Source organism: Sus scrofa, chromosome 14, assembly GCF_054392235.1.
Source record: "Sus scrofa isolate SSC_HxYL_T2T_F1_AM1 chromosome 14, Sscrofa_HxYL_maternal_Yorkshire_Landrace_v2.0, whole genome shotgun sequence".
NCBI lineage: Eukaryota > Metazoa > Chordata > Mammalia > Artiodactyla > Suidae > Sus > Sus scrofa.
This window is the reverse complement of record NC_139396.1, coordinates 23,539,524-23,567,140: the sequence shown is the minus strand read 5'-3', so window position 1 is coordinate 23,567,140 and position 27,617 is coordinate 23,539,524. Positions and strand designations below refer to the sequence as shown.

At 42.4% G+C, this 27,617-nt stretch overlaps 1 protein-coding gene across 12 annotated transcripts in view; it reads right to left on the bottom strand.

Moving 5' to 3' along the window:
• The window catches only part of CNTNAP3 (contactin associated protein family member 3), a 200,310-nt gene that overhangs the window by 109,930 nt on the left and 62,763 nt on the right, over positions 1-27,617 (bottom strand). For all 12 annotated transcript variants that reach the window (XM_084994548.1, XM_021072822.2, XM_021072824.2 and 9 more), the window contains exon 4: positions 176-323. In XM_084994548.1, coding sequence (XP_084850674.1) covers positions 176-323 — 148 coding nt within the window. The remainder of the gene's footprint in view (positions 1-175; positions 324-27,617) is intronic.

Below are 27,617 nucleotides of genomic sequence, written 5' to 3'. Positions count from 1 at the left end.
ATCTTTGAATCCAACTATAAAATAACTATAATAGCATCAAGACTTCCCATAAAGCCAGTTCACCATGCACACAGAGATACTTCAAAGGCTGAACAAATCAAGTTCAGTTTTCAATTTGGCGTTTAGAACCCGTCACTCCGTCACTGATTTCGGTCGGGGACTAAACACCACTTACTGTATGCACATCCGTACACTTCAATCCGCATCCCAATCCGGCCCTTGGGGTTCCAGGTTAAGGGGAGGAAGCGCAGAAACCTGGCTTCAAAGGGAGGCTGGAGTCTGTAGTGCACCACACTGTCTGCATTTGTGTTTCCTGGAAAACCCTGGGAGAAAAATGGAGACAGGGGTCAATGCATCGGCAGAACATCATTTGAATGGATGTGGGTTACAGGTATAACTGAATCGCTTTGTCGCCACAACCTTTTGTATCAACTATACTTCAATAAAGCTTTCAAAAAAGAATATCATCTTCTTGTCACCTCACACGCTAATGAGTGATCAAGGCTTCCCTTTGTTAATATGCAAATGACTGCCTGCTTTAGAGAAAGTCTGCTAACCTTTAAGAGGAATGTGACAACCTCTCTTCAATGCCTAGATTAATCAGCATCCTCTAAATTTTCCTTATTTGCATGGTAGTTTAAATTTCAATGGCACCTTTAAACCATCCAGAAACTGCTACTTTTGATGGCTTGCTTTTAGAAAGTTACTCATCCTCTAAATCATTTACTTCCTAATCTCCAGGCAGTCAAGACACTCACAAGCAACCTCATGTCCATAGCAATCAAGCAAAATGGTAACTTGTAAGATTTGCAATAAGAATCCTAGAGCTGGGAGTTCCTGTCGTGGCTCAGCGGTAATGAACCTGACTAGGACCCATGATGACGCAGGTTCGATCCCTAGCCTCACACAGTGGGTTAAGGATCTGGTGTTGCCGTGAGCTGTGCTGAAGGTCGAAGATGCGGCTCGGATCGAGCCGCCTTGCTGCGGCTTTGGCGTAGGCCAGCAGGTATAGCTCTGACTCCACCCCAAGCTTGGGAACTTCCATATGCTGCAGGTGCGGCCCTAAAAAGCAAAAAATAAAAGAATCCTAGACCCTGGAATTTGAAAGCTAGGAGGAACCTGGACAGTGTTCTACTTCAAAAGCCTTAACCTATAAGTGCAAAACTCAAGCCTAAGAACGTGAAAAGACTCTGGAGCAATAGGATAACTATTATCCAGCATGGCCAGGCCTAGATCTGGGGCTTTGGGATTCAATCCCAGTGTTCATTTTGTATTGTCAGACTGCCCCAAGTTATCACATTTAGGGGGTGGTTGGGAAAAACACACCAACACCAAATGCCACAAAAGAGAGGTGTGCTTTCTTAGCTGCACTATCTGGCTTCATGCAAGAGGGCCCAGCATAAGAGCAAAGGAACTTGTTACAAGGACAGTGACTTCTTTCTCATTTTCTTTTTCATGTAAATATCTAGTAGAGAAACCCAAAAGTAGACGATGTTGCAGTAACACACTGATTATAGTTATGTTAGTAATGATTTAATCAGTTTTTAAAAGGTCATACTTATATATATGAGAAAAATTAACAAAATCCAGCACAAGCTCCGACACACAGGGAGTGCAATTCTATGCAGCCTCTCCATCTTGGCAAATCTCTTTTTAACAGTGTTTACTGAAGTGTTCTGTACTTTTACATGGAAAATAAAATGAAGGTTGGGAAATGAATTTGATTACCCCTTATTAACGAATCCACACCCCGCTCACCCCTCCTGTCTTGCCAACCGTAATAAACAACAATACATCGATACCCAGGAAGTTTTGGGATGAGTTGACAACCCATCTGTAAACAAGTCCTTTTGTCCCTGCCTCCACAGTCCATCCAAATGCAGGGCTCCTCTCTCTCTCCACCCAATCCTTGGGACCTGCTGTAGCCTCCTATGGACCAGAACTTCCACCAGCAGTTTCTGCCCTTGTGCCACAGGGTCAAGCTTCTGCATTTGAAACTCTATACCCCTTTTTTAAAACTGTTTCTTATTGATTCTTCATCAGATTCTTCTTAACCAACTTTCCAGGTGGTTGATGCTACAGAGAAGCCATAACAATGCAAGGTGCTCCTAACTGTAACAGAGCATCTTAACAGAAAATGCTGCCCCATCCAAGGATGTGACCAGTTTATGCTCTGAAAATGAATAAGGGCTCTCAGGTATGTGTGTTTCTTTTAAAATCTGTTGTAAAATGTTAAACCTAGTTAAATGCCACCAATTTTTGGGAACCCACACTCAACACATAAAATGTAGTATTATTTGGGCCTAGGTCACCTTCAAGTTCTGTACTCTTTGATCTCACAAAGTTTATTAGCCAGAAGTCAAAGGTTCTCCACTTAATAGTAATAAATGAAGGTCCTCCACAGTAGGACAGTAATAAACAGTAATAAAATTAGGGAACAAAAGGAGCCGACACTTCTTTTGGCCACATCCACAGCATGTGGAAGTTCCAGGGCCAGGTATCGGACATGTGCTATGGTAGCATGACAGTGCTGGATCCTTAACCCACTGAGGCACCAGGGAATGCTGGACTGACACTTCTTATGTTCCCTCCCACTAGAGGGACAAACTCACCTACCTGACATGCAGTTAATACAAACAGCCAGATATAATCCTGCAGCACAAGAGCAAGACTTTTCTTAGTTCAGCCAAGAATGATACCTGCCTAGTTATTTGGCCTTGTGAAACAACCAGAGCAAACCATGCCAAATTACTAATCAAGTCTGTGAACCAAGGAGTTCCCATTGTGGCACAGTGGTTAACGAATCCAACTAGGAACCATGAGGTTGCGGGTTCGATCCCTGGCCTTGCTCAGTGGGTTAAGGATCCGGCGTTGCCGTGAGCTGTGGTACAGGTCACAGACACGGCTCGGATCTGGCATTGCTGTGGCACTGGCGTAGGCCGGTGGCTACAGCTCCAATTCAACACCTAGCCTGAGAACCTCCATATGTCGCAGGAGCGGCCTAGAAAAGGCAAAAAGACAAAAAAAAAAAAAAAAAAAAAGACAAAAAAAAAGTTTGTGAACCAAGACCAGGGACATTTCCTTGGTACAAAGGGATGGGGAGTTCCCATTGTGGCTCAGGTGTAACGAATCCAACTAGTATTCATAAGGACACAGGTTTGATCCCTGGCCTTGCTCAGTGGGTTAAGGAGCTGGCATTGCCGTGAGCTCTGGTATAGGTCACAGATATGACTTGAATCTGGCATTGCTGTGGCTGTGGTGTAGGCTGGCAGCCGCAGCTCCAATGTGACCCCTGGCCTGGGAACTTCCATATGCCTTGGGTGCAGCCCTGAAAAAAAAAACACAGATGGAACTAAGAAAAGGGAAAATTCAAATGTAATGAGAGTGCACATCCTAGACATTGTAAAACTTCTTTTTTGGCTAATGAGTAAAATGCAAACATGGAGGCACTTAATCACTTCTCTTCAATTAAAGTGACATCTTTGCCCTGCATCATCCTTTCTTTCAAGGGTTAACAACCGTAAACTCTTTTCACTGCCCCCATACCCCATAGAGGAATTCAAGAATGTTCACCTCCCCCATTATGTTTGATCCCAGGCTGATATCGGTACAAGCAACATTTTCTCCGCCCCACCCCTGCCTAGGATATGGTCTTAGCTGTTACTACCTGCCACAAGCCACAGTTCCTTCATCTACAAAACCGGTTGGGTAAAACCAAACTCTAAAGGTTAGAGTCCTGATAAAATGAGATAATGTCTGAAAAGTAACCCACCCACTGCCACCTGGAAGTAAAAGCTCCAGGAATGGCAGCCACTGTGATTGTGGGCTGTAGGTGATGGGTTTTTGTTTTTGTTTTTGTTTTGGCATTTTAGGGTCACACCTGCGCTATATGGAGGCTCCCAGGCTAGGGGTCCAATCGGAGATACAGCTGCTGGCCCACACCACAGCCACAGCAATGCCAGGTCCAAGCCACATCTGTGACCTACACCAGAGCTCACGGCAACACCGGATCCTTAACCCACTGAGCAAAGCCAGGGATCGAACCCGAAACCTCGTGGTTCCTAGTCGGATTCGTTTCCACTGGGCCACGATGGGAAATCCCGTAGCTGATGTTTTGATTACTGTCCATGCATTTGGCAGAGACAGCGCACCTGTCAGACTCTGCATTCCATTCTTTACATTTTATCTCAAGTTCAATGGCTAAGACTTCCAGATAAAGAGTCAGAAGAGGAACACTGGCTCTTACATTCATTGCAATTCCAATATCAGGAGTAAAATTACTATTTATTTTAATGGGGCTGACAAAAATTGTAAACCTCAGCATAAACTATGTGATGAAATTATTTCCTAGGAATGATACTTAAATTGTTTTATTTACCTTATATTGTATTGCTTCTTTCTGAAGTTCTCTGTTTATTAAATATAAACTGAAAACTGTGCTTCGGTATGATGACAATGCCCTACAGCAGAAGGAATTTCTCTTTTTGTTTAAATGAATTTAAGACAGAGTACTATTTAAGAAATATTTCAAGGGAGAATAATCGATGTTAACAGTCTATGAATAGAGGAGACAAAGACACTCTCTTCAACCTCTGAGGTCTGTGTATAAAATGAAGCATTCATTCTATGTGATTTAAATTTTATTCAAATATTTGGAATATATGCACATATGTCTACCTAAATGGACGCATATGCGATTATCTTAATTCATTCTAATTTTAAGAAATTACACATGGAAATCACAGAGACTCACCTACAGAAGTGAAAGTTCTGAACCCCACATCAAACTCCCAAGTAGGGGGATCTGGAACCGGGAGAAAGAGCCCCTGGTGTATCTGGCATTGAAGGCCAGTGGGACTTGGGCACAGGAGCTCCACGGGACTAAGGGAAACGGAGACCCCATTCTTAAAAGGCACACATGGACTTTTAAGGGTCCCAGGGCAAAGCAAAGTCTCCATAGGAATCTGGGTCAAACCTGACTGCAGTTCTTAGAGGACCTCCTGGGAAAACAGAGGTGAATGTGGTATGTTGTGAGGGAAGGACATTGAAGGCAAAACTCTCTGGAATATTCATCAGCATGCCTTTCTCTGGAGGTGGCCATTTTGGGAAAATCCAGCCCCACCCATCAGTGCTGGGAAGCCCCAGGGCAAACAACAACCCAGGAGGGATCACAGCCCCTCCCCTCAGTAAACAGGCTGCCTAAAGACCCCTCAGGCACACAGCTGCCTCTAATCCCATCCAGAGACTAAGCCCCACCCACCAGAGGGATTAGAATCAGCTCCACCTACTAGTGGGCAGGCATCAGTCCCCCCCATCAGGAAGCCTACAGCAAGCCCCCATACTGACTTCAGCCACCAGGGGGGCAGACACCAGAAGTAAGACAGGCTACAACTCTATTATCTGTAAAAGATCACCACACCAAAAACCTATAAAAATGAAAAGACAGAGGACTATAACTCAGATGAGGGAGAAAGGAAAAGCCCCAGAAAATCAGCTAAGCAATGAGGAGATCCTCAGCCTCCAGGAAAAAGACTTTAGATTGTTGATGCAAGACATTGGAAATAAACTGTAGGCAGAGATGGATAACTTACAGGAAACACTGACCAAAGAGATGCAAGATATAAAACTTAAACAAGAAGAGATGCAAAATACAATAACTGAAATAAAAAATTCACTAGAAGCAGCTAACAGCAGAATATGGGAGGCAGAAGAACGAATAAACGAGGTGGAGGACAGACTAGTGGAAATTATGGATGTAGAACAGAAAAGAGAAAAAGGATTGAAAACAAATGAAGAGAGTCTCAGAGAACTCTGGGACAACATTAAATATACCAACATCCATATTATAGGGGTGCCAGAAGGAGAAGAGAGAGAGAAGGGGACAGAAAAAATATTCCAAGAGATAATAGCCGAAAGCTTCCCTAACATGGAAAAGGAACCACTCACTCAAATCCAGGAAGTGCAACGAGTAACAAATAAAATAAACCCAAGGAGGAATACACTGAGACACATATTAATCAAACTAACCAAAATTAAAGACAAAGAGAAAATCTTGAAAGCAGCTAGGGAAAAGAAACAAGTAACATGCAAGGGAACCCCAATAAGGTTATCAGCAGATTTTTCAGCAGAAACTCTGCAGGCCAGAAGGGAGTGGCATGATATACTTCATGTGATGAAAGGAAAAAAAACCTCCAACCAAGAAGGCTACCCAGCAAGGCTCTCATTCTGATCTGAAGGAGAAATCAAAAGCTTCACAGGTAAGCAAAAGCTAAGAGAATTCAGCAACATGAAACCAGCCTTACAACAAATACTAAAGGAACTTCTCTAGGCAGAAAAGAAAAGACAGCAACAGGAAACAAAAATACCACAAATGACGAGGCTCACCAGTAAAGGTATATATGCAATAAAGATACGAAATCATCCATGCACAATTATGCCACCAAAATCAGAAATCATCTGAAGAGGTGGGTACAAATACAGAACACTGGAGACGCACTTGCAATTATGAGACCAACAACTTAAAACAATCTTATATATATATATAAGATTTTGATATAGACTCATATCAAAACTTCTGAATAACTGCAAACCAAAAATCTACAATTGATGCACAAACAAATAAGAAAAATCAACTCAAATACAACACTAAAGATAGTCATCAAACCACAAGAAGAGAGAACAAGAGAAGAAAGAAAAAAGAGCAACAAAAACAAATCCAAAGCAATTAATAAAATGGCAATAAGAACATACATACCAATAATTACCTTAAATGTTAATGGACTAAATGCCCCAATTGAAGGACACAGACTGGCTGAATGGATACAAAAACGAGACCCATATATATGCTGTCTTCAAGAGACCCACTTCACTTCTAGGGACACATACAAATTGAAAGTGAGAGGATGGAAGAAAACATTTCATGCAACCAGGGATCAAAAGAAAGCTGGAGTAGCAATACTCATATCAGACAAAATAGGCTTTAAAATTAAGAATATTTTAAGGGACAAGGAAGGTCACTACATAATGATCAAAGGATCAATCCAACATAGGCTCACCACAATATATAAGGCAACTGCTAAAACCTTAAAAGGACAAATCAACAATAACACAGTAATAGTGGGGGACTATAACACCCCACTTACAGCAAAGGACAGATCATCCAGACAGAAAATCAATAAGGAAACACAGGCCCTGAATGAAGCAAGAGACCAGATGGACTTAATAGATATTTATAGGACATTCCATCCAAAAGCAACAGAATATACATTCTTCTCAAGTGCTCATGGAACATTCTCTAAGATTGATCACATCCTGGGCTACAAATCCAACCTTAGTAACTTTAAGAAAATTGAAGTCATATCAAGCATCTTTTCCAACCACAATGCTATACGACTGGAAGTCAACAGCAAGAAAAAACCTGCAAAAAACACAAAAACATGGAGACTCAACAATGTGCTACTAAACAACCAATGGATCACTGAAGAAATCAAAGAGGAAATTAAAAAATGCCCAGAAGCAAATGACAACAAAGATACAACACTCCAAAACCTATGGGATGCAGCAAAAGCTGTTCTAAGAGGAAAGTTTATAGCAATACAAGCCCACCTCAGGAAACAAGAAAAAGCTCAAATAAACAAGCTAATTTTACATCAAAAGCAGCTAGAGAGGAAAGTTTATAGCAATACAAGCCCACTTCAGGAAACAAGAAAAAGCTCAAATAAACAAGCTAATTTTACATCTAAAGCAGACAAGACCTAAAGTTAGTAGAAGGAAAGAAATCATAAAGATCAGAGCAGAAATCAATGAAATAGAAATGAAGAAAACCATAGTAAAGATCAATGAAAAGAAATTACATGATTTTTGTCCTATATAGAACTATCAATAGCTTCTTTGGATACAAATAAATGATACATTTCCTTAAGGATACAGAAATTAAATGAAATAAGTTTGGTGCAGGAGGGATCTCTCCTAGCATGCCACTCTGACATTTGGGGCTTATAACTGAAAAGATCTCATATTTTTTTAACTATGCTAATGTTTATCTTTTAAAAACATGGAATAATCTATTATTTGGATTATATAATTTTGCTTTGGTGTTTCCAGAACAGATATAAGTGTACAGGCCAAGCACAGAATGTCAGAAACAAAGGCCCACTCTTGCCTTGCTCCAATAAGTGAAAAAAAAAAAAAAAAAAAAATTGAAGCTCAGAGGAATAGGAAGAAAAGCCCTCCATGGAAAAGGGAATGCTCCCACGTTGTTGGTGGGAATGTAAATTGTTGCAGCCACTATGGAAACCAGTATAGAGGTTCCTCAAAAAACAAAAAATAGAGTTGCCATATGATCCAGCAGCCCTATGTTCATAGCATCACAATTATATATGCAGCCAAGACATAGAAATGACCTAAATGTTGAACAACAGATGAATGGATATAGAAGATGTGGTACATATACACAATGGAATATTACTCAGCCATTAAAAAGAATGAAATAATGCCATTTATAGCAACATGGATGGCTATAGAGACTATTATACTAAGTGAAATAAGTCAGCTAGAGAAAGACAAATACCATATCATATCACTTATGTGTGGAATCTAAAATAAGACAAAAATGAACATACCTAGGAATCAAAAGCGACTCACAGACATAGAGAAGAGATTTGTGGTTGCCAAGAAGGAGGGAAGTGGGGGAGAATTGGGAGTTTGTGACTAGCAGAGACAAACTATTATACATAGAATGGATAAACAACAAGGTCCTACTGTACAGGCACAGGGAACTATAATCAATACCCTGTGATAAACCATAATGGAAAAGAATATGAAAAAAATGATATTATGTGTATAACTGAATCACTGTGTTGTACACCTGAAATTAACACAACATTGTAAATCGAATATACTTCAATAAAATTTTTAAAAATGAAAAGGTTAAATAACTACAATTTTTTTTTAAAAAGTTCTCCATGGACGCCTTATAGCCACTGATGCTTCTGCAGCTGCCCTAGTTTTAGGATCAAAGTTTCCATAGTGAACAAGGTCATCCCATATAGAGAGAACCAGTGACAACCAGCTTCCACAAAATCCATCTCCATCCTGTTACCTACATGATGTTGGGGAAGTCAGCATTTTCTTATGTATAAAGTAGGAACAAGACTCTCTATCTTGGCATTTCGATGAGTTAGTGTAAGGAATTTTATAGGCTGATAACCTAACCATTTCCTTTATAGCATTCCTCTCTGTTATCTATCACAGAATGAAAAAACAAACCAACACAACTCTCCCCACTCTTGATCCCCAGAACCACTTTAGTTTGATGTGGACTCAATATTCAACAGCTTAAGGGCATCATAATTGGAAGTTTTATCCCATATGAAGAACAAACATTGTTTGATAAAGTGATTCAGTTTCCACAAGCATGTTCTTTAGCTGCAGGTGAAAGTGACCGGAGTCTGTGGAGTGGGGTCCACTCACACACTATAAATGTGTTTCTAAGATAATTTATTTAGAAATTGATGCCATTTCTGAACAGTTGCCAAGTCCCCATTTAGCGTGTTTAGCAATCACATTAGCATCATCTAAACAATCACCAGAAAGGATCAGCATGAGGCTCGTGTAGGTTAACGTGACTTATCTCTGGTGTAACATGAATCATCACAATTCTATGTTGCATCACCTTCAAGAGGTTTATTATGCATTTATTATTTTAAGTTTGAAATATTTGTGTCTTAAGAAAGACTTGCATCCAGTCTTTATTTCACAATGTGCGAGGTACTGCTTATAAAAACGAGTCTCAATGTTAAAAATAAAGATGAAGTCTCTACTCTGTGCCATTAGGAAATCAGAGATTCATAACTCAAGCCCACTGTTAATTGTCATTTACCACCTCTCAAAGAAGTGGTAAAATGTTGTTGGGATCAAGGGGTGCACAGGAATCCCCAAGTTCAAGGTCTGGCCCTTTTAATTGCTGGACCATAATGGTCTTAGACAAAACACCTTATCTCCCCAACTCTCAGCTGCTTCACGAGTCATGTGGAAATAATAATAATATTTTGTCTCCATTATTTCCAGTGGCTCGCAGACCATGAAAAAGTACATTAAAATTATTTCCTGCAAATCAGACCATGTACAAAGTTGTACTCAAATGCATTAAAGCAAATGTTCTTATAAATTATTTTTAATATTTGCTTGAACTGCAAATACTGTAACATTTATACATGAATAAAATTAAGGAAAGTGTCCCACTTTCCCTTTAGTTTGATCAAGTGGACTGAAAACTCAGTAACATGGTTTGTGACGCCAAATATGTGACCTGGAGTGAGTCACACGCACTCTTGAGACCTTAGTATATCCAGAGGGGGTGCTTTGTACCAAGTGAATTCTAAAGTTTTCCCTTGTGCAGAGAAGTCTTCCTCAACATGTTCCAGAAAGTAAAAGAACGATCTCTCCTTAGCTTGATTAAAATAAGCAAACATCTCGAGTTCCCACTGAGGCTCAGTAAGTTAAGAACCTGACTAGTATCCATGAGGATGAGGTTTGAATCCCTGGCCTCACTCAGTGGGTTAAGGATCCAGGGTTGCTGCAAGCTGTGGTGTAGTTCAAAGAAGCGGCTTGGATCTGGCGTTGCTGTGGCTGTAACTATAGCGTAGGCCTGCGGGTGTAGCTCCATTTCAACCCCTGGCCTGGGAACTTTCATATGCCGCAGGTGTGGTCCTAAAAAGAAAAAAATTAAAATAAAATAAGCAAACATCTACCTAAAGTGCACTTAAAATATCTGCTTTCCAGACATTTATGCGAAATACTCTGCCATGAAAATCTCAACTTGTGGTCAAGGTCTTAGAAAAAGTATGCACTTAACCAGTATTTCCGGTTTGGGCTGATGGTCCCTTGGTGGAAGCAAGTCACATGAGTCAAAAACAAAAAGAGACAAACCTTTCAATGTGTCCTGCCGCATTCTTTTTTTTTTTTTTTTTTTTTTGGTCTCTTTTTGTCTTTTCTAGGGCTGCACCCCCGGCATATGGAGGTTCCCAGGCTAGGGGTCTAATCGGAACTGTAGCCACCGGCCTACACCAGAGCCACAGCAACGCCAGATCCAAGCCGCGTCTGCGACCTACACCACAGCTCTTGGCAACACCGGATCCTTAACCCACTGAGCGAAGCCAGGGATTGAACCCACAGCCTCATGGTTCCTAGTCCCATTCGCTAACCACTGAGCCATGACGGGAACTCCAAGACCGTTATTTTGAAATCAGTGTATGGTTGTTGAAAACAAGGCTAGGACACTGCAAATAAAATTATGGGTAGTTCTATACATGGACAGAATTTATTTTTGAAAAATGAATTAGCTTCCAATATTTGAAGAGAATCACAAAAGAATGAAATGAAGTGTAGTTACTGTTACAAGAAATGCCTCAAATGAGTACTGAGTAGTGTGCATATTCTATTAGCCACCTCAAGGAATTAAATATATTAATTAAGCTAAAGAAATTAAATAAAGCACTTAACTCGGAGTCTCGACAGTGAGAAAAGCACTAACCCAGCAGCCTCCTGTATATGTTGAAAACAGTAATATATAAATTGGGTGATGTGTACAAAATTGCACACAAGATTAGAAGTTCCATTGACTTAAAGTGATACCTACAGGTGTTTATATACCAACATCAAAATATTGAAATGCCAACATTAAAATAACTTCAGATGGTTGAGAATTCCTTTAACTGACTGTTACGGGCTGAACTGCGTGCCCTCAAAATTCATAAGTTAAAGCCCTGTCCCCAGTACCCCAGAATGGGTCTGTACTTGAAGAAAAGGTCTCTAAAGAGATGATTAAGGTAAAATGAGGCCCTTAGAGGGTCCTGATCCAATCTGACTGGGGCATCTACTAGAAGAGGAAATCTGGGCACAGAGAGGCACTGGGGTGTGTGAACACAGAGGAAGGACCATGCAAAGACACAGCGAGAAGGCAGCCGTCTGCAAGCCAGGGAGAGAGGCCTCGGAAGGCACCAACCCTGCCAACCCCTTGATCTGGATTTCTAGCCACCAGAACTGGGAGACCATAGATTTCTATTATTACGGGGTTTGGGGTGTTGTTGTTGTTGTTGTTGTTGTTTTAGGGCCACACCTGTGGCATACGGAACTTCCTGGGCTATGGGGTCAAATCGGAGCTGCAGCTGCCACAGCAAATAGGATCCAGGCTGCATCTGCGACCTATGTCACAGCTTTCAGCAAAACCAGATACTTACCCACTGAGGAAGGCCAGGGATTGAACCCACATTTTCATGGATACTAGTTGGGTTCTTAACCCACTGTGCCACAACAGGAACTCCAGACTTCTATGGTTGAAGCCACCCACCTGTGGTATTTTGTTATGGAAGCCTGAGCAGAATAATAATCTTAGCTTCTAGATGGGCCTGTGGTGGTCTGGCTGCGTGACTCTGGTCAGTGAGGGCCTTCTGGTTCTAAGGAGCCACAATTCTTTAGACTCATGACCCTCAGGCTCTCACAGAGTTCAGGTGCCGTGTCAGTGCCTTGTTAGTCACCACGGTCGAAGTCTGCCTTATTTCCAGAGAGGTTGAAATTTCTTCCGAGACCACCCCAGACCTCTCTAATTCTGGCAAGTAGAAGGCAGTCAGCAGCACTGTTGCAGGTCAGGAATTCTTCCAGTTTAAATGCGTCTGCCAGTTGAATTCCAGGAACAGCATGTATTGAGAAGGACCAAAAGGGTGCCTCCTCATTAACTGACAACTGTTTTTTGTTTTTTGTTTTTTTAGGGCCACACTTGTGGTATATGGAAGTTCCCAGGCTAGGGTTGTATTGGAGTCATAGCTGCCAGCCTACACCACAACCACAGCAATATGGGATCTGAGCCATGTCTGCCACCTACACCACAGTTCGCAGCAATGCCTGATCCTCAACCCACTGAATGAGGCCAGGGGTCAATCAAACCCATGTCCGCATGGATACTAGTCGGGTTCGTTAACTGCTGAGCCATGACAGGAACTCCCTTAACTGACCATTGCTGACCACATTACACACAGTCCGTGCTTGAAAGACACTTGTGAATTGACTCAATTTTCAGGGCCAGTTGGCCATATCTAGGCCTTTCTATTCTCTCTAGTGCAGGCTCCTTGCTCTGCCCCCATGGACAGGGCCGGTTCAGAGATGCCACCTACAAGCTCATCACTCTTAAAGACTCAGGATAATTTCCCAGTGCTGGACATCACTTGTTTTTGAAATGTGGCAGACAGAATGCCTGGCCAGGAAATGCCCATTTCTTAGCTGTCCAACTCTTCACAGAACCATGCCAACGTTTTCATGTAAGAAACTAAGGGTGTTAAACCAGACCATTGTATTTACATACTCGACTATGAGATTGAAGGAAAACTACAAGGTAGGAAAGACTGAGGAAACTTGGAGAAAAGACTTGTGGCTGCCTGATGGGAGGGGGAGGGAGTGGGAGGGGTCGGGAGCTTGGGCTTATCAGACACAACTTAGAATAGATTTATAAGGAGATCCTGCAGAATAGCATTGAGAACTTTGTCTAGATACTCATGTTGCAACAGAACAAAGGGTGAGGGGGGAAAAATGTAATTGTAATGTATACATGTAAGGATAACCTGACCCCCTTGCTGTACAGTGGGAAAATAAAAAAATTTAAAAATAAATAAATAAATAAATGTAGAAAAAAAAAAAAAAAAAGAAAGAAATCAGAAACAAAAGAGAAAGCCATGGGCCTGTGCAGAACAGTGAGAACATAACAGGCCTGAGATGCCATCCAGAGCAAGGTCTACTGAACAGGTTGGCCCTTGGCTGGTGTCTAGGAACCTGGATTCTGGAAGGGCTCTCACTATCCCCAGAAATGATAAGAGTGGCTCATTATTGCCTAAGCTATTTGTACAAACAATGGGTTTGATGCTTAACATTTGCTTTCTTTCTGGAATCCAGGATTTTGATATGTGCCAGGAGAGGATGTCCATATGAGAGTGCCCCCACACAGACCCTGGAAACCTCAGCTCAGGCCAGCTTCCCTGGCTGGCAGCATTTCACACAGGGTGTCCTCACGGCTGGTAGACATAAGCGTGTCTTTGTGACTCCACTGGGACAGGACTCTTGGGCGCTTTCTCCTGTTTCCTCCAGACGCTGCTCCATGCGCCTTTTCCTTTGTTGACTGTGCTTTATATTGTTTCACTGTAATAAATCACAACTGTAAGTACAGCCCTATGCTGAGTCCTGTGAGTCCTCCTAGGGAATCATGGAGCCTGGGGGCCTTGGGGGCCCCGATACAGGACCAATCAAGAACTACCAGAGGCAAAGAACCCAGAGCAGAAGGCAGCCTGGAGATGTGTTCTATAGGACACAAATGACCCCCATCAGAACTTTACAGAGTAAGCTCTTAACACAGCATCCCTCCTTTCCACCTGCCACAGGTGAACCTTTCGTGCTAACAGGAGATCTCTCCTGCATTTCCACACTTTCAAATAACAACTACGGCCACAGAAAGACTGAGGACACAATAGGCTTGTAAATGCCAAGGACTGTAGGTCTGTCCAGATCTGATGGCTAATACCATCTAACCAAACATTTGGGGGGGGGGGTGTTACCCTTTTCCAGAGGGGCTGCACTTCTGGTTCTCTAATGACTTGCAGCTTCTGATCTGGGAAGAGTGGGGGAATAAAAATAAAGATGAGGAGAGAGCATGTGAGTAGGATGGCACTCCCTGTATTTAGATAACGAACAGCCATCATATCATGCACATTTGATGTTGGGGATGTCAGAGGTTTCTGAGGGAGTTTTTATTTTTTTTTTTTTTTTTTGTCTTTTTTTTGTCTTTTTTTTTTGTTGTTGTTGTTATTGTTGTTGCTATTTCTTGGGCCGCTCCCGCGGCATATGGAGGTTCCCAGGCTAGGGGTTGAATCGGAGCTGTAGCCACCGGCCTACACCAGAGCCACAGCAACGCGGGATCCGAGCCGCGTCTGCAACCTACACCACAGCTCACGGCAACGCTGGATCGTTAACCCACTGAGCAAGGGCAGGGACCGAACCCGCAACCTCATGGTTCCTAGTCGGATTCGTTAACCACTGCGCCAAGACAGGAACTCCTCTGAGGGAGTTTTTAATAGGCTAGTATTACAGGGTCACTTTCTTTAAACCAGTTCCACTTAAGCTGCATTGCATCTTCCTACATGTTTGTTTCTTCCATTCTAATTTCCTTCCAAACCATGAGATTGACAAACCATGTTACAATAACATGAACACAGTGGTACATAGGAGGGAGCTGGGAGTTTGACCTTATTTGAGGAATTCTGAAATAGGGATTCCTGGGGGTACCAGTTCTACATCAAAGTTTTGCACACCACTAATTAATTACTTCTTAACTGTATGAAAGAGATGTTTTTCAATGTATCTTTCCAATTAGTATCAGATGGTATTTTACCACGAGGCAGCAAAAGATCCTAAGTTTCCAAAATTTAGTGACATTTACATTAACTGACCAAATTTTTGTGCTAGCTTTAGATACAACCAAGAGAGAGGGAAAAAAAAAAACAAAAAACAACAACAACAACAAAAAAACACGTGATCAAATTATTCATGAACTAACACTGATACTGATGTCATGTGTTGGTGGAGTGCTTCCCACCAATGGAGCCCAGAGCCCAGCACTTTGCTTATTAGATCATCTCACTTAATTTTCTCAATGGCACCATCACACTCTCTTAAATATGAATCCAACCAATCCGATTGGTTCAAATGCAAAGGAGAGTTCACGGACACTTCCTGGTTTGTAAAGAAAATCGCTTGTTATCACTTCTCTTTGTTATTATTTCATAGGCATTTGACTGAAGTTTTCAAAGAAAATTCCCCATTTTAGTATAATAGGCCTTCCCATGTTTTTACACGAGTCTTAGTACAAAAATTTCAGAAATGCAAATACAATATACCATAATGTAATATAATATATTCTTTACATATAAATAAAAGCAAAGATTTATCTCATGCATGAAAATCCTAGAAAAGCAAGATAGCAGAATTAACAGTTGAAACAAGGCACCTGATTTCTACAGCCTAACGAACATGAATAAAGCTCTATAGAAGATGAACTATAAAGATTTACATGATGAACTGCATCAAATTTATAATCATGGGGCAAACTACGAGATATTATTTGAAATATACCAGAAATGGTCAGTGTCTCTCAACATACCCCTTCTACTCCTCCCCTGTTGTGTCTAAGGGGCTACTGAAATATTGATTTGCTGTGAGTCTCAAACACTTTTCAGTCTTAAGAAGTGTCTTTCTGAAATGGAACTACCCTTGTGTGGCATTCTTTTAAGTCAGGTTCTCTCATCCATTTACTCATCCAATAATATTATTGAACCACTGTTGCCAGCAGGCACCATCTAAGGCTTTGCAGAGGATGGAAGAAGGAGGCAGAACTTTCCTAGGAGAGCTTACATTTTCACCTCCTTTCTTCTTACCTGACAGTAACTGATGCAGAAAGATGGGGGGAAATGTTGATGTCGGAGCCAATAAGAGGGAAATGACAGAACACTTTCTTTGACTGCCTAACTATTCTGCCCTGGGCTGGTTCTCTGGGCAGAACATAAAGCATGTGGAAAGACTGTGCCAGGGTAAGTGGTTTCTACATGGACTATTTCTAAGATAGTGCTGTGCTCTGACAATTCCTCACTTTTATTGTATAACTGTCTCTGCTCTGAGTACATTTCAGAGAAAAATCTTAAGTGAGCATTCAAGTAAAGCAATAAAAATGTACTGCAGTGTGATCAAGTGGGTATTTTAGCGATTTATAATTACGCCTCTAACATATAAAATGCTCCACACTTCACAAGTTGGGCTTGTTAGGAGGCAGATAAATTCATGAATGTGTTCAGTCTCTATTATGTTTCTATCCTGGGCTATTTTTCTTCAAGATTTTTTTAATATCTGCTTATTAGGTGATTTTAAGAAAAATACTTTGACTACTCCTTTTCATTTAAAATACGTACTTTGGTAGTGTAGGAATATAGCCTCAGACACAGCTCAGATCTGGTGTTGCTGTGGCTGTGGCATAGGCCAGCAGCTGCAGCTCTGATTCCACCCCTAGCCTGGAAACTTCCATATGCTGCAGGTGTGGAAAAAGAAAAAAAAAAAAAAAAAAGTACTATAGGAATATTGAAAGTGACGTAACTGTGGTAGGTGTCCTGATAATCAGAATGGCATTTTCAGTTCCATGCCTGTTTCTAGAAGGTTCAATTAAGCACAGAGGAGCAGCTGACCTTGCTGCTTCTGTGTGGGCTCTGCCTGTCCCATTCCTCAGCCTGCCCTGTCATCCTCCATGCACTGACAGGCAATTCACAGGCCCCTTGGGGTCTGTGTCCTGGCTTCTAAGCTGGGCCCATTAGGACAGCCCTGGGGACCATAGGAGATGCCCACAGGGCCCTCCCTCAGCCCAGGGTAGTCATGAGGGACACTGAGGGCAGTGAAAACCCTTAGCACTGCTGCCCCCAGGCTTCTTCCCCAGAGGCAGTGCTGGATGCTAAGACACTGAGGTCCTAAGGGCCTTCTGTCCACGTGTGTCAAACATATAAACTTAGTGAGGCTGTGATGGGTTTGTGGAGAAAATCAAACCTTTTTTTTTTAAGACAGAAGAACTAACTTAGAGTTCCTGACCTATTGCGGTTCCAACTTTTTTTTTTATTATTATTTCTTTAAACTTTCACTTTTCTGTGCAAAATAAGAGGTGATACAGTTGCTCTGACTACCCTCACCACGGAGGGAAGATTGTGAGTGTTTTATGTATGATGAAAAACCATACAAGAATCCCATGGCCAAGGATTTGTAGGATGAGGTGAGAGAGAATGAAAACAGTGACAGAAGGAACCAGACTTGAAAGATGAGATTTTTTTTCTTTTTTGGTCTTTTTGTCTTTTCTAGGGCCACACCCACAGCATATGGAGGTTTCCAGGCTAGAAATCAGAGCTAATCGGAGCTGCAGCTGCCGGCCTACACCAGAGCCACAGCCACTTGGGATCCGAGCTGAATCTGTGACCTACACCACAGCACATGGCAATGCCGGATCCTTAACCCACTGAGCGAGGCCAGGGATTGAACCCGCAACCTCATGGTTCCTAGTTGGATTCGTTAACCACTGAGCCACGACGGGAACTCCTCTTTTCTTTTTTTCTTTTTTTGTCCTACCCCTTGCTTGTGAAACTTCCCAGGTCAGTGATGGAACCTGTGCCACAGCAGAAACCTAAGCTGCTACAGTGACCACATTGGATTCTTAACCCACTGCCTGCACCACAAGGGAACTGAATTGTTCTTTTCCTTTAAATAATAATACATGTGGAGAGTTTCCGTTGTGGCGCAGTGGAGGCGGATCTGACTGGGAGCCATGGGGTTTCAGGTTCGATCCCTTGCATTGCTCGGTGGGTTGAGGATCCAGAGCTGCCGTGAGCTGTGGTGTAGGTCAGCAGCTGTAGCTCCGATTGGACCCCTAGCCTGGGAGCCTCCATATGCCACAGGTGCAGTCCTCAAAAGACCAGGAAAAAAAAAAAATGCACTAAGGAATTTGGAAGTACCAGGTACAGAGCCCAGAGGACACCATGGAAACCACAGCAGGATGGCCAGTGTTTCAATGTCGCATCACCATTAACAAATAAGAAATTTTTGGGAGTCCCCTGGTGGTTCAGCAGGTTAAGGATCTGGTGTTGTCACTGATGTGGCACTGGTTCCATCCCTGGTCCAGGAACTTCCACACACTCCCCCCCAAAAACAAAAAAGGACCTATTTCCTCTCCTTAACTTCCAGAGAAGGTCGCACTGTATATTTTGGAACTTTACTGATCAATAATAAAGTCTTGTTTCTTTCACTTGGGGAAGGAAAATAAGGTTGAAAATAAGAATAAAGGGTTAAGATGACTGGACTATACATTTTTTAAACTTTCTATTTTTCTGTGGCCTCAACATCCCTGCAAGCTCCCACCCAAGGCACCAGGTGCACCAGTGTGCTCAGGCTGGTTCCTGCCCACAAGATGTCCTTTTGTCTTCCCCTGACCTTGACCTAGGCATTCCATGAAACCATGAAATCTCCTAAAGCCTTTGTGCTTCACCCAGACTTGTCCAGAGGTCCTCCCTCTCTCTCAGCTCCCCACCTGCTAGGTGGCCACCACCTGGTGAGGTGGGCCCTGTCTCCCTGTCTAGAACCTATGAGTGTAATAAACCCTTTCATTTCTTTCGCAGAAATACTGCAGTGATCCTTACAGACCTGACAAGGAAGACTTACTCCCCCAGTTAGAACACAATGATCCTGGTAGCAAAAGGAATTTTAATTCCAACTACATGCAGTTTGGGAAAGCCAAATGAGTTCCTCCACAGACTTTCTAGAAGGTTCTGTTGGCTCCTAGATATATCTAATAAGCTATAAGAGATCCCATTTCCTGGACCTTGGCTCATAATAACTCGGTTTCTCAGGCCCCGTCTTTATTTTAATCCCCCCATTGACCTTCGTGCTTATGACCATCAGCCATAGTTTATGACTAATAAAATCCTATTGTGTAAAACGCACTAGAGTGAGGACTCTGCACAACAAGTGATTTAGGCAGAAGAAGCCATCCTTATCCTGTCTCTACATTCTTTTAACATATTAAATAATTTGGTAAAACATGAATTACACGATGTCAGAGATGTCATTCATGCACAGGTAGATATGCCCTTAAAACTGTGCACATGTCGCTCAGATTGTTTAGTGCTTACAATTTATCTTTTTAAGAGACTTTTTTTTTTTTTGTCTTTTCAAGGGCCATACCCAGGCCAGGGGCCTAATTGGAGTTGTAGCCACCGGCCTGCACCACGGCCCCAGCAACGCCAGATCCGAGTTGTATCTGCAACCTACACCACAGCTCATGGCAATGCTGGATCCTTAACCCACTGAGCGAGGCCAGGGATTGAACCCACAACCTCATGGTTCCTGGTAGGATTCGTTAACCACTGCGCCACGACGGGAACCCTGAAGAGACATTTTTAATAGTTGCAGATTTTTGCCTTTGGAGTGGATTAGCAATGAGATCTTGCTGTATATCACTGGACACTATGTCTGGTCACTTATGGTGAAGCATGATAATGTGGGAAAAAAAGAATGTATACATGTATGTGTAACTGGGTCACCTTCCTGTACAGAAGAAAATTGAGAGAACACTGTAAACTAGTTATAATGGAAAAAAATAAAAATCATTTTAAAAGACACACTTTTGTGCCAAGTGAATGTAATTCAACATATATATATAATTTTGGTGTGTGTTACTAAAAGGACAATCATCCTTCCCACTATTATTGTTTTTATTAATATGAAAAGAGTTAGTGTGGCCTTTACTTGAATGTGATTTTTAAATCTCACTTTACTAAATTAGATGAGCTACAGAACTATGATACTTTTATATCATAGTATCAGCAGTTCAGAAATCAATGCAGCTTCAATTTCAACCTGCACCCAAAGCATATCATATTATCCTGGGGGCTGTAAAAAATTGCCTGTGGATGTATTAACCATATGCTTATCTCATAGACAACTTTTCAGTCTTAGAATGAATGGTTTTGTGAATTAAAAACTTATATTCTGCAAAATTGCATAGTGGTCCTTGCCTTTAAACATTACTCTGGGATTTGGTATTAGGAATAATGAGGAAAAAGTCTGTATCTGCCCCCTCAACAAATGGTGAAACTATAACCTGCTTTATACACCGTGAATCACTTCTTTTAAGAAAGTTATCTCCTGAGGTGGCAGCTGTTTATACCTGGAAATGTAGTAAATACTTCGCTCACAGAATTTAGGAAGACTGACTGGAATCAGCCAAGACAGAGACCAATGGGACGGAGCTGTGCGTTCAGGGACACCCAGGCTGGTGACACAGGGACCAAAGCTAGCACCAGGGGGCTCCTGAACTGATGGGGTTCTACAGGGAACTGCAACAAATACATTTCTTTGCTGGGTAATGGGGCAACGCTCAGAGGAGGAGGAGCAGTAGATTTGAAATTTTAATAACAAGGAATTGAAACTGTTGCCATGAGAGGAGGGGCATTTCCGGTAGAGTGAACCTCCAGGCAAAGACCAGGATGTGGAAGGACAAGGAGGATGCTGGATGGAACTTGGCTGCAGTTCAAGAAACAGGCTGGCGGGAAGAGAAGAGTGTGGGGAGCTGGGCCAGGGCCCCTCGCAGTGTCAAACTAAGGAAGGGAGACTCAGCCCCCAGGCAAGGGGGTACCCAGGGGGGTTTGGGGGGGGGATATGCCCACCTTCTCTGGGGTAAGATGACACCAGAGGTGGGAGGAAGGCTGGCAGATTTGCTTCAGAACACAGAATGGCAATCTATTGTTATAGACTATCAGAAATGAAGAAAATTAATGGAGTAATGAGAAAAATAGAGATTACTTCATTTGGAATGAGACAGATCCTTGGCTGGTGCTACATACACATGCAGGTTCATCTCTCTCCTGGGGCACAGTCAGATTTGGTTTGGTTTTCCCTCCTTTCTAAGCAGTCACAGTGCAATCAGGGTAGGGGTAGAATTCCCAGGAGCAGTGACTCTGTTCCCCAAGGGAGGGACAGTGAGCAGGGCCTCACTCTTTGCAAGAACACAGCTCATCAAGGCTCTTAAGGAGGAGGGCGGGTGCCCTGCAGAGCCTTCCCAGGTCCTGAGTCCTCGTCCTTCTCCAGCCTGAGGTCAGAGAGGTGAATTGTCCCTCCTCTGGGGACAGCCCTGCCTTCCCTTCCTCAGGAATCTCTCTTGGGTCCCTGAGAGGTTGCTCTGGGCCAGCTCCCTGTGGGCTCTTCCCAGCATTTGCCAGTAGCCTCTGTGCTGGTGCTTATTAGGGCCATTGGGCTGGTAGGACTTTACCCACAGGAATGTGTCATTTAGTGGAAGCCATGAGGTGACATCGCTCAGCCCAGTTTGTTAGGATCACATCTAGGTGGCCCTCAGGAAACCTCTGATAGAAATTGCTGAGTGTAGGTCTCCAGAAATGAGCCTAGAGGGAGCAGACACTGGAGCAGGGAAGAGCTTGGGAATTTACAGAGACAATGACAGAGGGACGCTGGATAAGACAAGGGTGGGTGGGTCAACGGGGAGACATTTGATGAAGTCATTAAAGGGAGCATGGAGTCAACAATGGTTTTCAACTGTGATAATTTTTATGAAACCAAATCCTGTTTGGACACATATTTCCTGTACGGATTGGAGGCTACCTTAGAAACTGGCATGTTTTTATATTTCAATACTTCTGTCACTTCCTAAGCAAGTATTGGCCTGAGAATATTGTCGGTAGCCTTTAATTTTTGTGGGGTGTCCAGGCATGTGGTGTTCCATTTTCAGCAACATCTGGAGAGATTGACACCACCCTCAGAAGAGAGAGTAGAGCTGTATTTGAGGGGAAGCATCTCCAGTTACACAAGAGCAACTGGTTCTCTGTAAAAAGTGATACTAGCCACATGCAGTTTAAAAGGCCCTTTTCCTTTTTTTCTTTTTCTTTTCTTTTCTTTTCTTTTCTTTTTTTTTTTTTTTTTAGGGCCGCACCTGCAGCATATGGAGGTTCCCAGGCTAGGAGTCAAATCAGAGTTGCAGCTGCCGGCCTACGCCATAGCCACAGCAATGCTAAATCTGAGCAGTGTCTGCGACCTACACCACAGCTCAAGGCAACACTGGATCCTTAACACACTGAGTGTGCCCAGGGATCCAACGTGCATCCTCACGGATACTAGACAAGTGCATAACCCACTGAGCCACGATGGGAACTCCAATGTCTCCAATTAAACTAAAATTGTCTCTTGCCCTTCTCCTCTGTTCCCCACTGACAGCCTCCGGAATCATCCTCTTCAGGGCCCCGCAATTTCATTTCTGGATATATACCCCCCAAAAAATAGAAAGAAAGGTCTCAGGGAGATATTTGTACACTCATGGTCACAGCAACATCATCCACCCCAGCAAAAGGTGTAAACAATCCAAATATCTACTAACAGATGAATGGATTTTTTTTGTTTGTTTTGTTTTGTTTTTTGCCTTTTCTAGGGCTATTCCCACGGCATGTGGAGGTTCCCAGGCTAGGGGTCTAATCAGAGCTGTAGCCACCGGCCTACGCCAGAGCCACAGCAACATGGGATCCGAGCCGCATCTGTAACCTACACCACAGCTCACAGCAACGCCAGATCCTTAACCCACTGAGCAAGGCCAGGGATCGAACCCGCAACCTCATGGTTCCCAGTCGGATTCATTAACCACTGCGCCATGACGGGAACTCCAGATGAATGGATTTTTAAAAATCTGGTATATACATACAATGGAATATTCTGCTAAAATGAAGAAATTCTGAAACACACCGTAGCATGGATGAACTGTAAAGACATTACATTAAGTGAAATAAGCTAGTTACAAAGAGACAAAAATTTTATGATGCCACTTACATGAGGTATCTAGAGCAGTCAAATTTACAAAGATGGAAAGTAAAATGGTGATTGTCAGAGTCTGGAGAAAGAGAGGAATTAGGGATTAGTTCTTGATGGCCAGCAAGTTTCATTTTGGGAAGATGAAAAAAGTTCTGGTGGATAGACTTGGAGAACATTGTGCTAAATGAAACATGTTGGACAGAGAAAGACAAACACTGTATGGTATCACTTATATGTGGAACCTAAAACATACAACAGACTAGTAAAAATAACAACAAACAAAAAAAAAAAAAGCAGGCTCACAGATATAGAGAACAAACTAGGGATTACCAGTGGGAAGGGCAATATAGGGCTGGGGGGGTGGTGGGAGGTACAAACTATTGGGTGTAAGATAATCCACAAGGATGTATTGTACAATGTGGAGAATACAGCCAATATTTTGTAATAAATGTAAATGGAGGGTAATGTTTAAAAACTATGAAAAAAAGCCTCACACATACTTTCAGTAAATATTAGTTATTTTACCTCTCTTAAAAAATTCTGAAGATGGATAGTGGTGGTGATAATGACACAGTAATGTGAATGTACCTAATGCCACTTAAAATACTTAAAATGGGCAATTGTTATGTATAGTTTATAACAAGAAAGATGTAAACAAAATAAAAGGTGCATTTTCATTCATGCAAATGTTGTCAGTGAGACCCCAACTGATTTCAACTGAGAAACACAACGTTTATTGCATTTAAACACCCATGGTAATGGGGAACTCCACTCATCCCAGTCCTGGTGCACATTTCCTAGACCCTTGGGGTGACTGCTGCCTCCCTCTTCCCCAATTTCATGCCAGTGACACAAAACTCATTGCCATGACACCTCATTTGGAGTCACACAGTGGCATGACACATGGCATAATTTCTCATTTCTTACCAGGCAATGTATTCATCACCTACCTCACCCAGTAAGAGTCTCAAAATGCCCACTATCTTATCTGGCTGGTAGCAGCACTAACACCTTTTTTATCTTAAGGTAATAAACTCTGAATCATTAATCCAAATCAAGAGCTGCTTAGAAGACATTTAAAATACATTTTGATACAGAGAAAACCAGAATTCCAAAAGATATCTGCACCCCAATGTTCACTGTGGCACTATTTACAACACCCAAGACATGGAAGCAACCTAAATGTCCATGGACAGAGGAATGGAGAAAGAAGATGTGGAATATATATACGTACCAGCCACAAAAAAGAATGAAACAATGCCATTTGCAGCAACATCGATGGACCCAGACATTATCATACTAAGTGAAGTCAGACAGTGAAAGACAAACATCATACGATATGACTTATATGCGAAACCTAAAAAAGGATACAAATGAAGCTATCTGAAGAACAGAAAGAGACTCAGAAACTTTGAAAAATTTCTGGTTACCAAAGGGGACAGGTAGTGGGGGAGGAAGGGATGGACTGGGGGTTTGGGGCTGGCGTATGCACACTGAGATATATGGAATGATTGGCCAAGCAGGACCTGCGATATAACACAGAGACCTCTACCCAATATTCTGTGATCATCTAAGTGGAAAAAGAATGTGAAAGAGAATGGATGTGTGTACATGTGTGACTGAATCACTTTGTTGTACAGCAGAAATTATCACAAGTTTGTGAATTAACAACATTTCAACAAAGTTTTAAAAGTTTTGAAAAAAAAAAAAGATGAAAGATGGACAGTAACATACCCATGACGCAATGGAAATAAAAGCATCCACATCCTCCCACTACTTTGATTTGGATGATTACATTACCCAGCTACAACCAGCCAGATCTAAGTGAAACTGCTTCGCACTGAAAATGGGCAACAGAACGACTGCTGGAAGATTGTCTGTTCGGCAGCCTCCCCACAATTTTTTAGGGAATGCAGTGTAGTAAACAGATCATCTCAGGGAGCTGCCAAATAAACAAAGTAGGTGTGAGAGCAACAAAATCAGGCCTCAGCAAACGACATAAAATGGCATGAACAAGAAGAAAGTGGTGCCTGGAGAAAAAAAAAAAAAAAAAAAGTATTACTTGAAAGTAATAAAGTAGAAATTCAGAGAAAAAAGCAGAAAGCAAAACCCAAATGAGCTCGACTGCGAAATAAGCGTAAATGAGAAAATAAATTAAAATGAAATTTGAAAATAACCTAGAAACTTATTAATAGAGAGAACTCAATCCAGTCAATTTGAGTGCTCCAGGCTCCAACCAGGAGACAGATAATGTGAGGCCTGAGCTATCAAGTTAACTTGCTTCTAACCCACAGGTGACAGCTGAGCCAGGACCCTTCCCTGTGGGCCTCCCATCTGCATTCTCTTTTCATCCTTCCTTCCCTTCCCTGGGTGACTCTTTGTCTAGGGTAGTTCTTTAGGACCAGGCATTGGGTTCACACTGATTGAGGGAATAATGCATCCTGATGCATCCTGAGGGCTTCCTATGACTGGGGCTTCAGAGTGAAAGGACCAATAAAAGACAAAGACTCCGAGGGAAAAAAAGGGGGGGGGGATGCTCAGAGAGGTTGTCTCCAGACAAGAGTGCAGAAAAGATTTGTTCTGCATCTCATTTCCCTGTACCAAGATGCCCCAGGTCCTGAGCTGAGCACGTCCACATCCCTTTAAGAGGCAAGGAATGTGTTTTGTTCAACATCAAACTCCTCATCCCTGGCTTTTAAAGTGAGCAGGAACATCTGTGCCTAGGCTAGATCTCACTCCCAGTAGGAGACAGAATTCACAGAGGCACCAAATCCAGGATCTTTGTTTCTCTGTGGAACCCTGGACAAAGATGACAGATCCCTAAGAACAGACAGCAGGAAAACCACATCACACAGAGTTCCACTCAGGATCCTGAGGTCAACAATTCGCCACACCTTTTCTGACCACTGTCCTTGGGCACACTCTCACCTCTTAAACCCAATCCTCAGGTGACCCAGATTTGCCACTGCCACACCAAGAACACAATCATGTTGTCATGTTTTCCTCCTACCCGTCCTCTCACACTTTCTTCTGTATGCCCTGGGAATCTACCTCATTAGAGGTAATTAATAATAATGATGACGATGATGATGAAAAGGAAAACAAAGGGCTACTTCAATCATATCTTAGAATATTTCAGAGAAAGATAGAAATTGACCAGTGTCTAACTCTGAACTTCAGTGTCTTTGTCTGAAAAATGAAGACACTCTTTGAGAAAGAGTAACATGATATGATGCGCCTGAAATGCTTAAAACCATGCCTGGCTCACAGTAAACACTCAGTAAATGGGAGCTACCAGCCTCTGTTCTTTACCTCGATTCAAACTGCAGCCTCCCTTTCTAGATCCCACACCTTGAAGATGGCCTTTGCTCATTTTTCCCGTACTATTTCCCAAGGGGTCCAAAAGCATTTCTTGTCTTTCTTTCTTTCCTTCCTTCCTTCCTTCCTTCCTTCCTTCCTTCCTTCCTTCCTTCCTTCCTTTCTTTCTTTCTTTCTTTCTTTCTTTCTTTCTTTCTTTCTTTCTTTCTTTCTTTCTTTCCTTCTTTCCTTCTTCCTTCCTTCCTTCCTTTTTTTTCTTTCTTTCTTTCTTTTTGCTTTTTTTTTTTTTGCTTTTTAGGGCCGTACTCACGACATATGGAGGTTCCCAGGCTAGGGGTCTACTCGGAGCTACAGCTACCAGCCTACACTACAGCCACATCGACACACGACCTGAGCCCTGTCTGCAACCTACACCACAGCTCACGGTAATGCCAGACCCTTAACCCACTGAGCGAGGCCAGGGATCAAACCCACATCCTCATGGTTCCTAGTCGGATTTCCTGTTCCTTATCAGTTTCTTGTCAATTCCAGATTAATCCTCTTCCTCCCTTACAAAAAAAAAAAAAAAAAAGTGTGCACAACAACCCAAAGGAGAAACTGCCTATTTTCCTTTTCCATAAACATCATTTGACTACCTCTGTCCTTCCCAGCCACTGTCAAGTTGAGCTGTGTTGGAGTCTAACTCCAGAACCTGTGAATGGGAGTTTATTTGGAAATCTGGTCCTTGCAGATGTCATAAAGTTAAGATGAGGTCATGAGGGTGGGCCCTAATTCAATATAACCTGGACCTTTTTAAGAGGAGAGACACACACGGAGGGAAGGGGAAAGAGACATGGAGGAAGAACATCATGGGGCGACTGAGGCAGAGACAG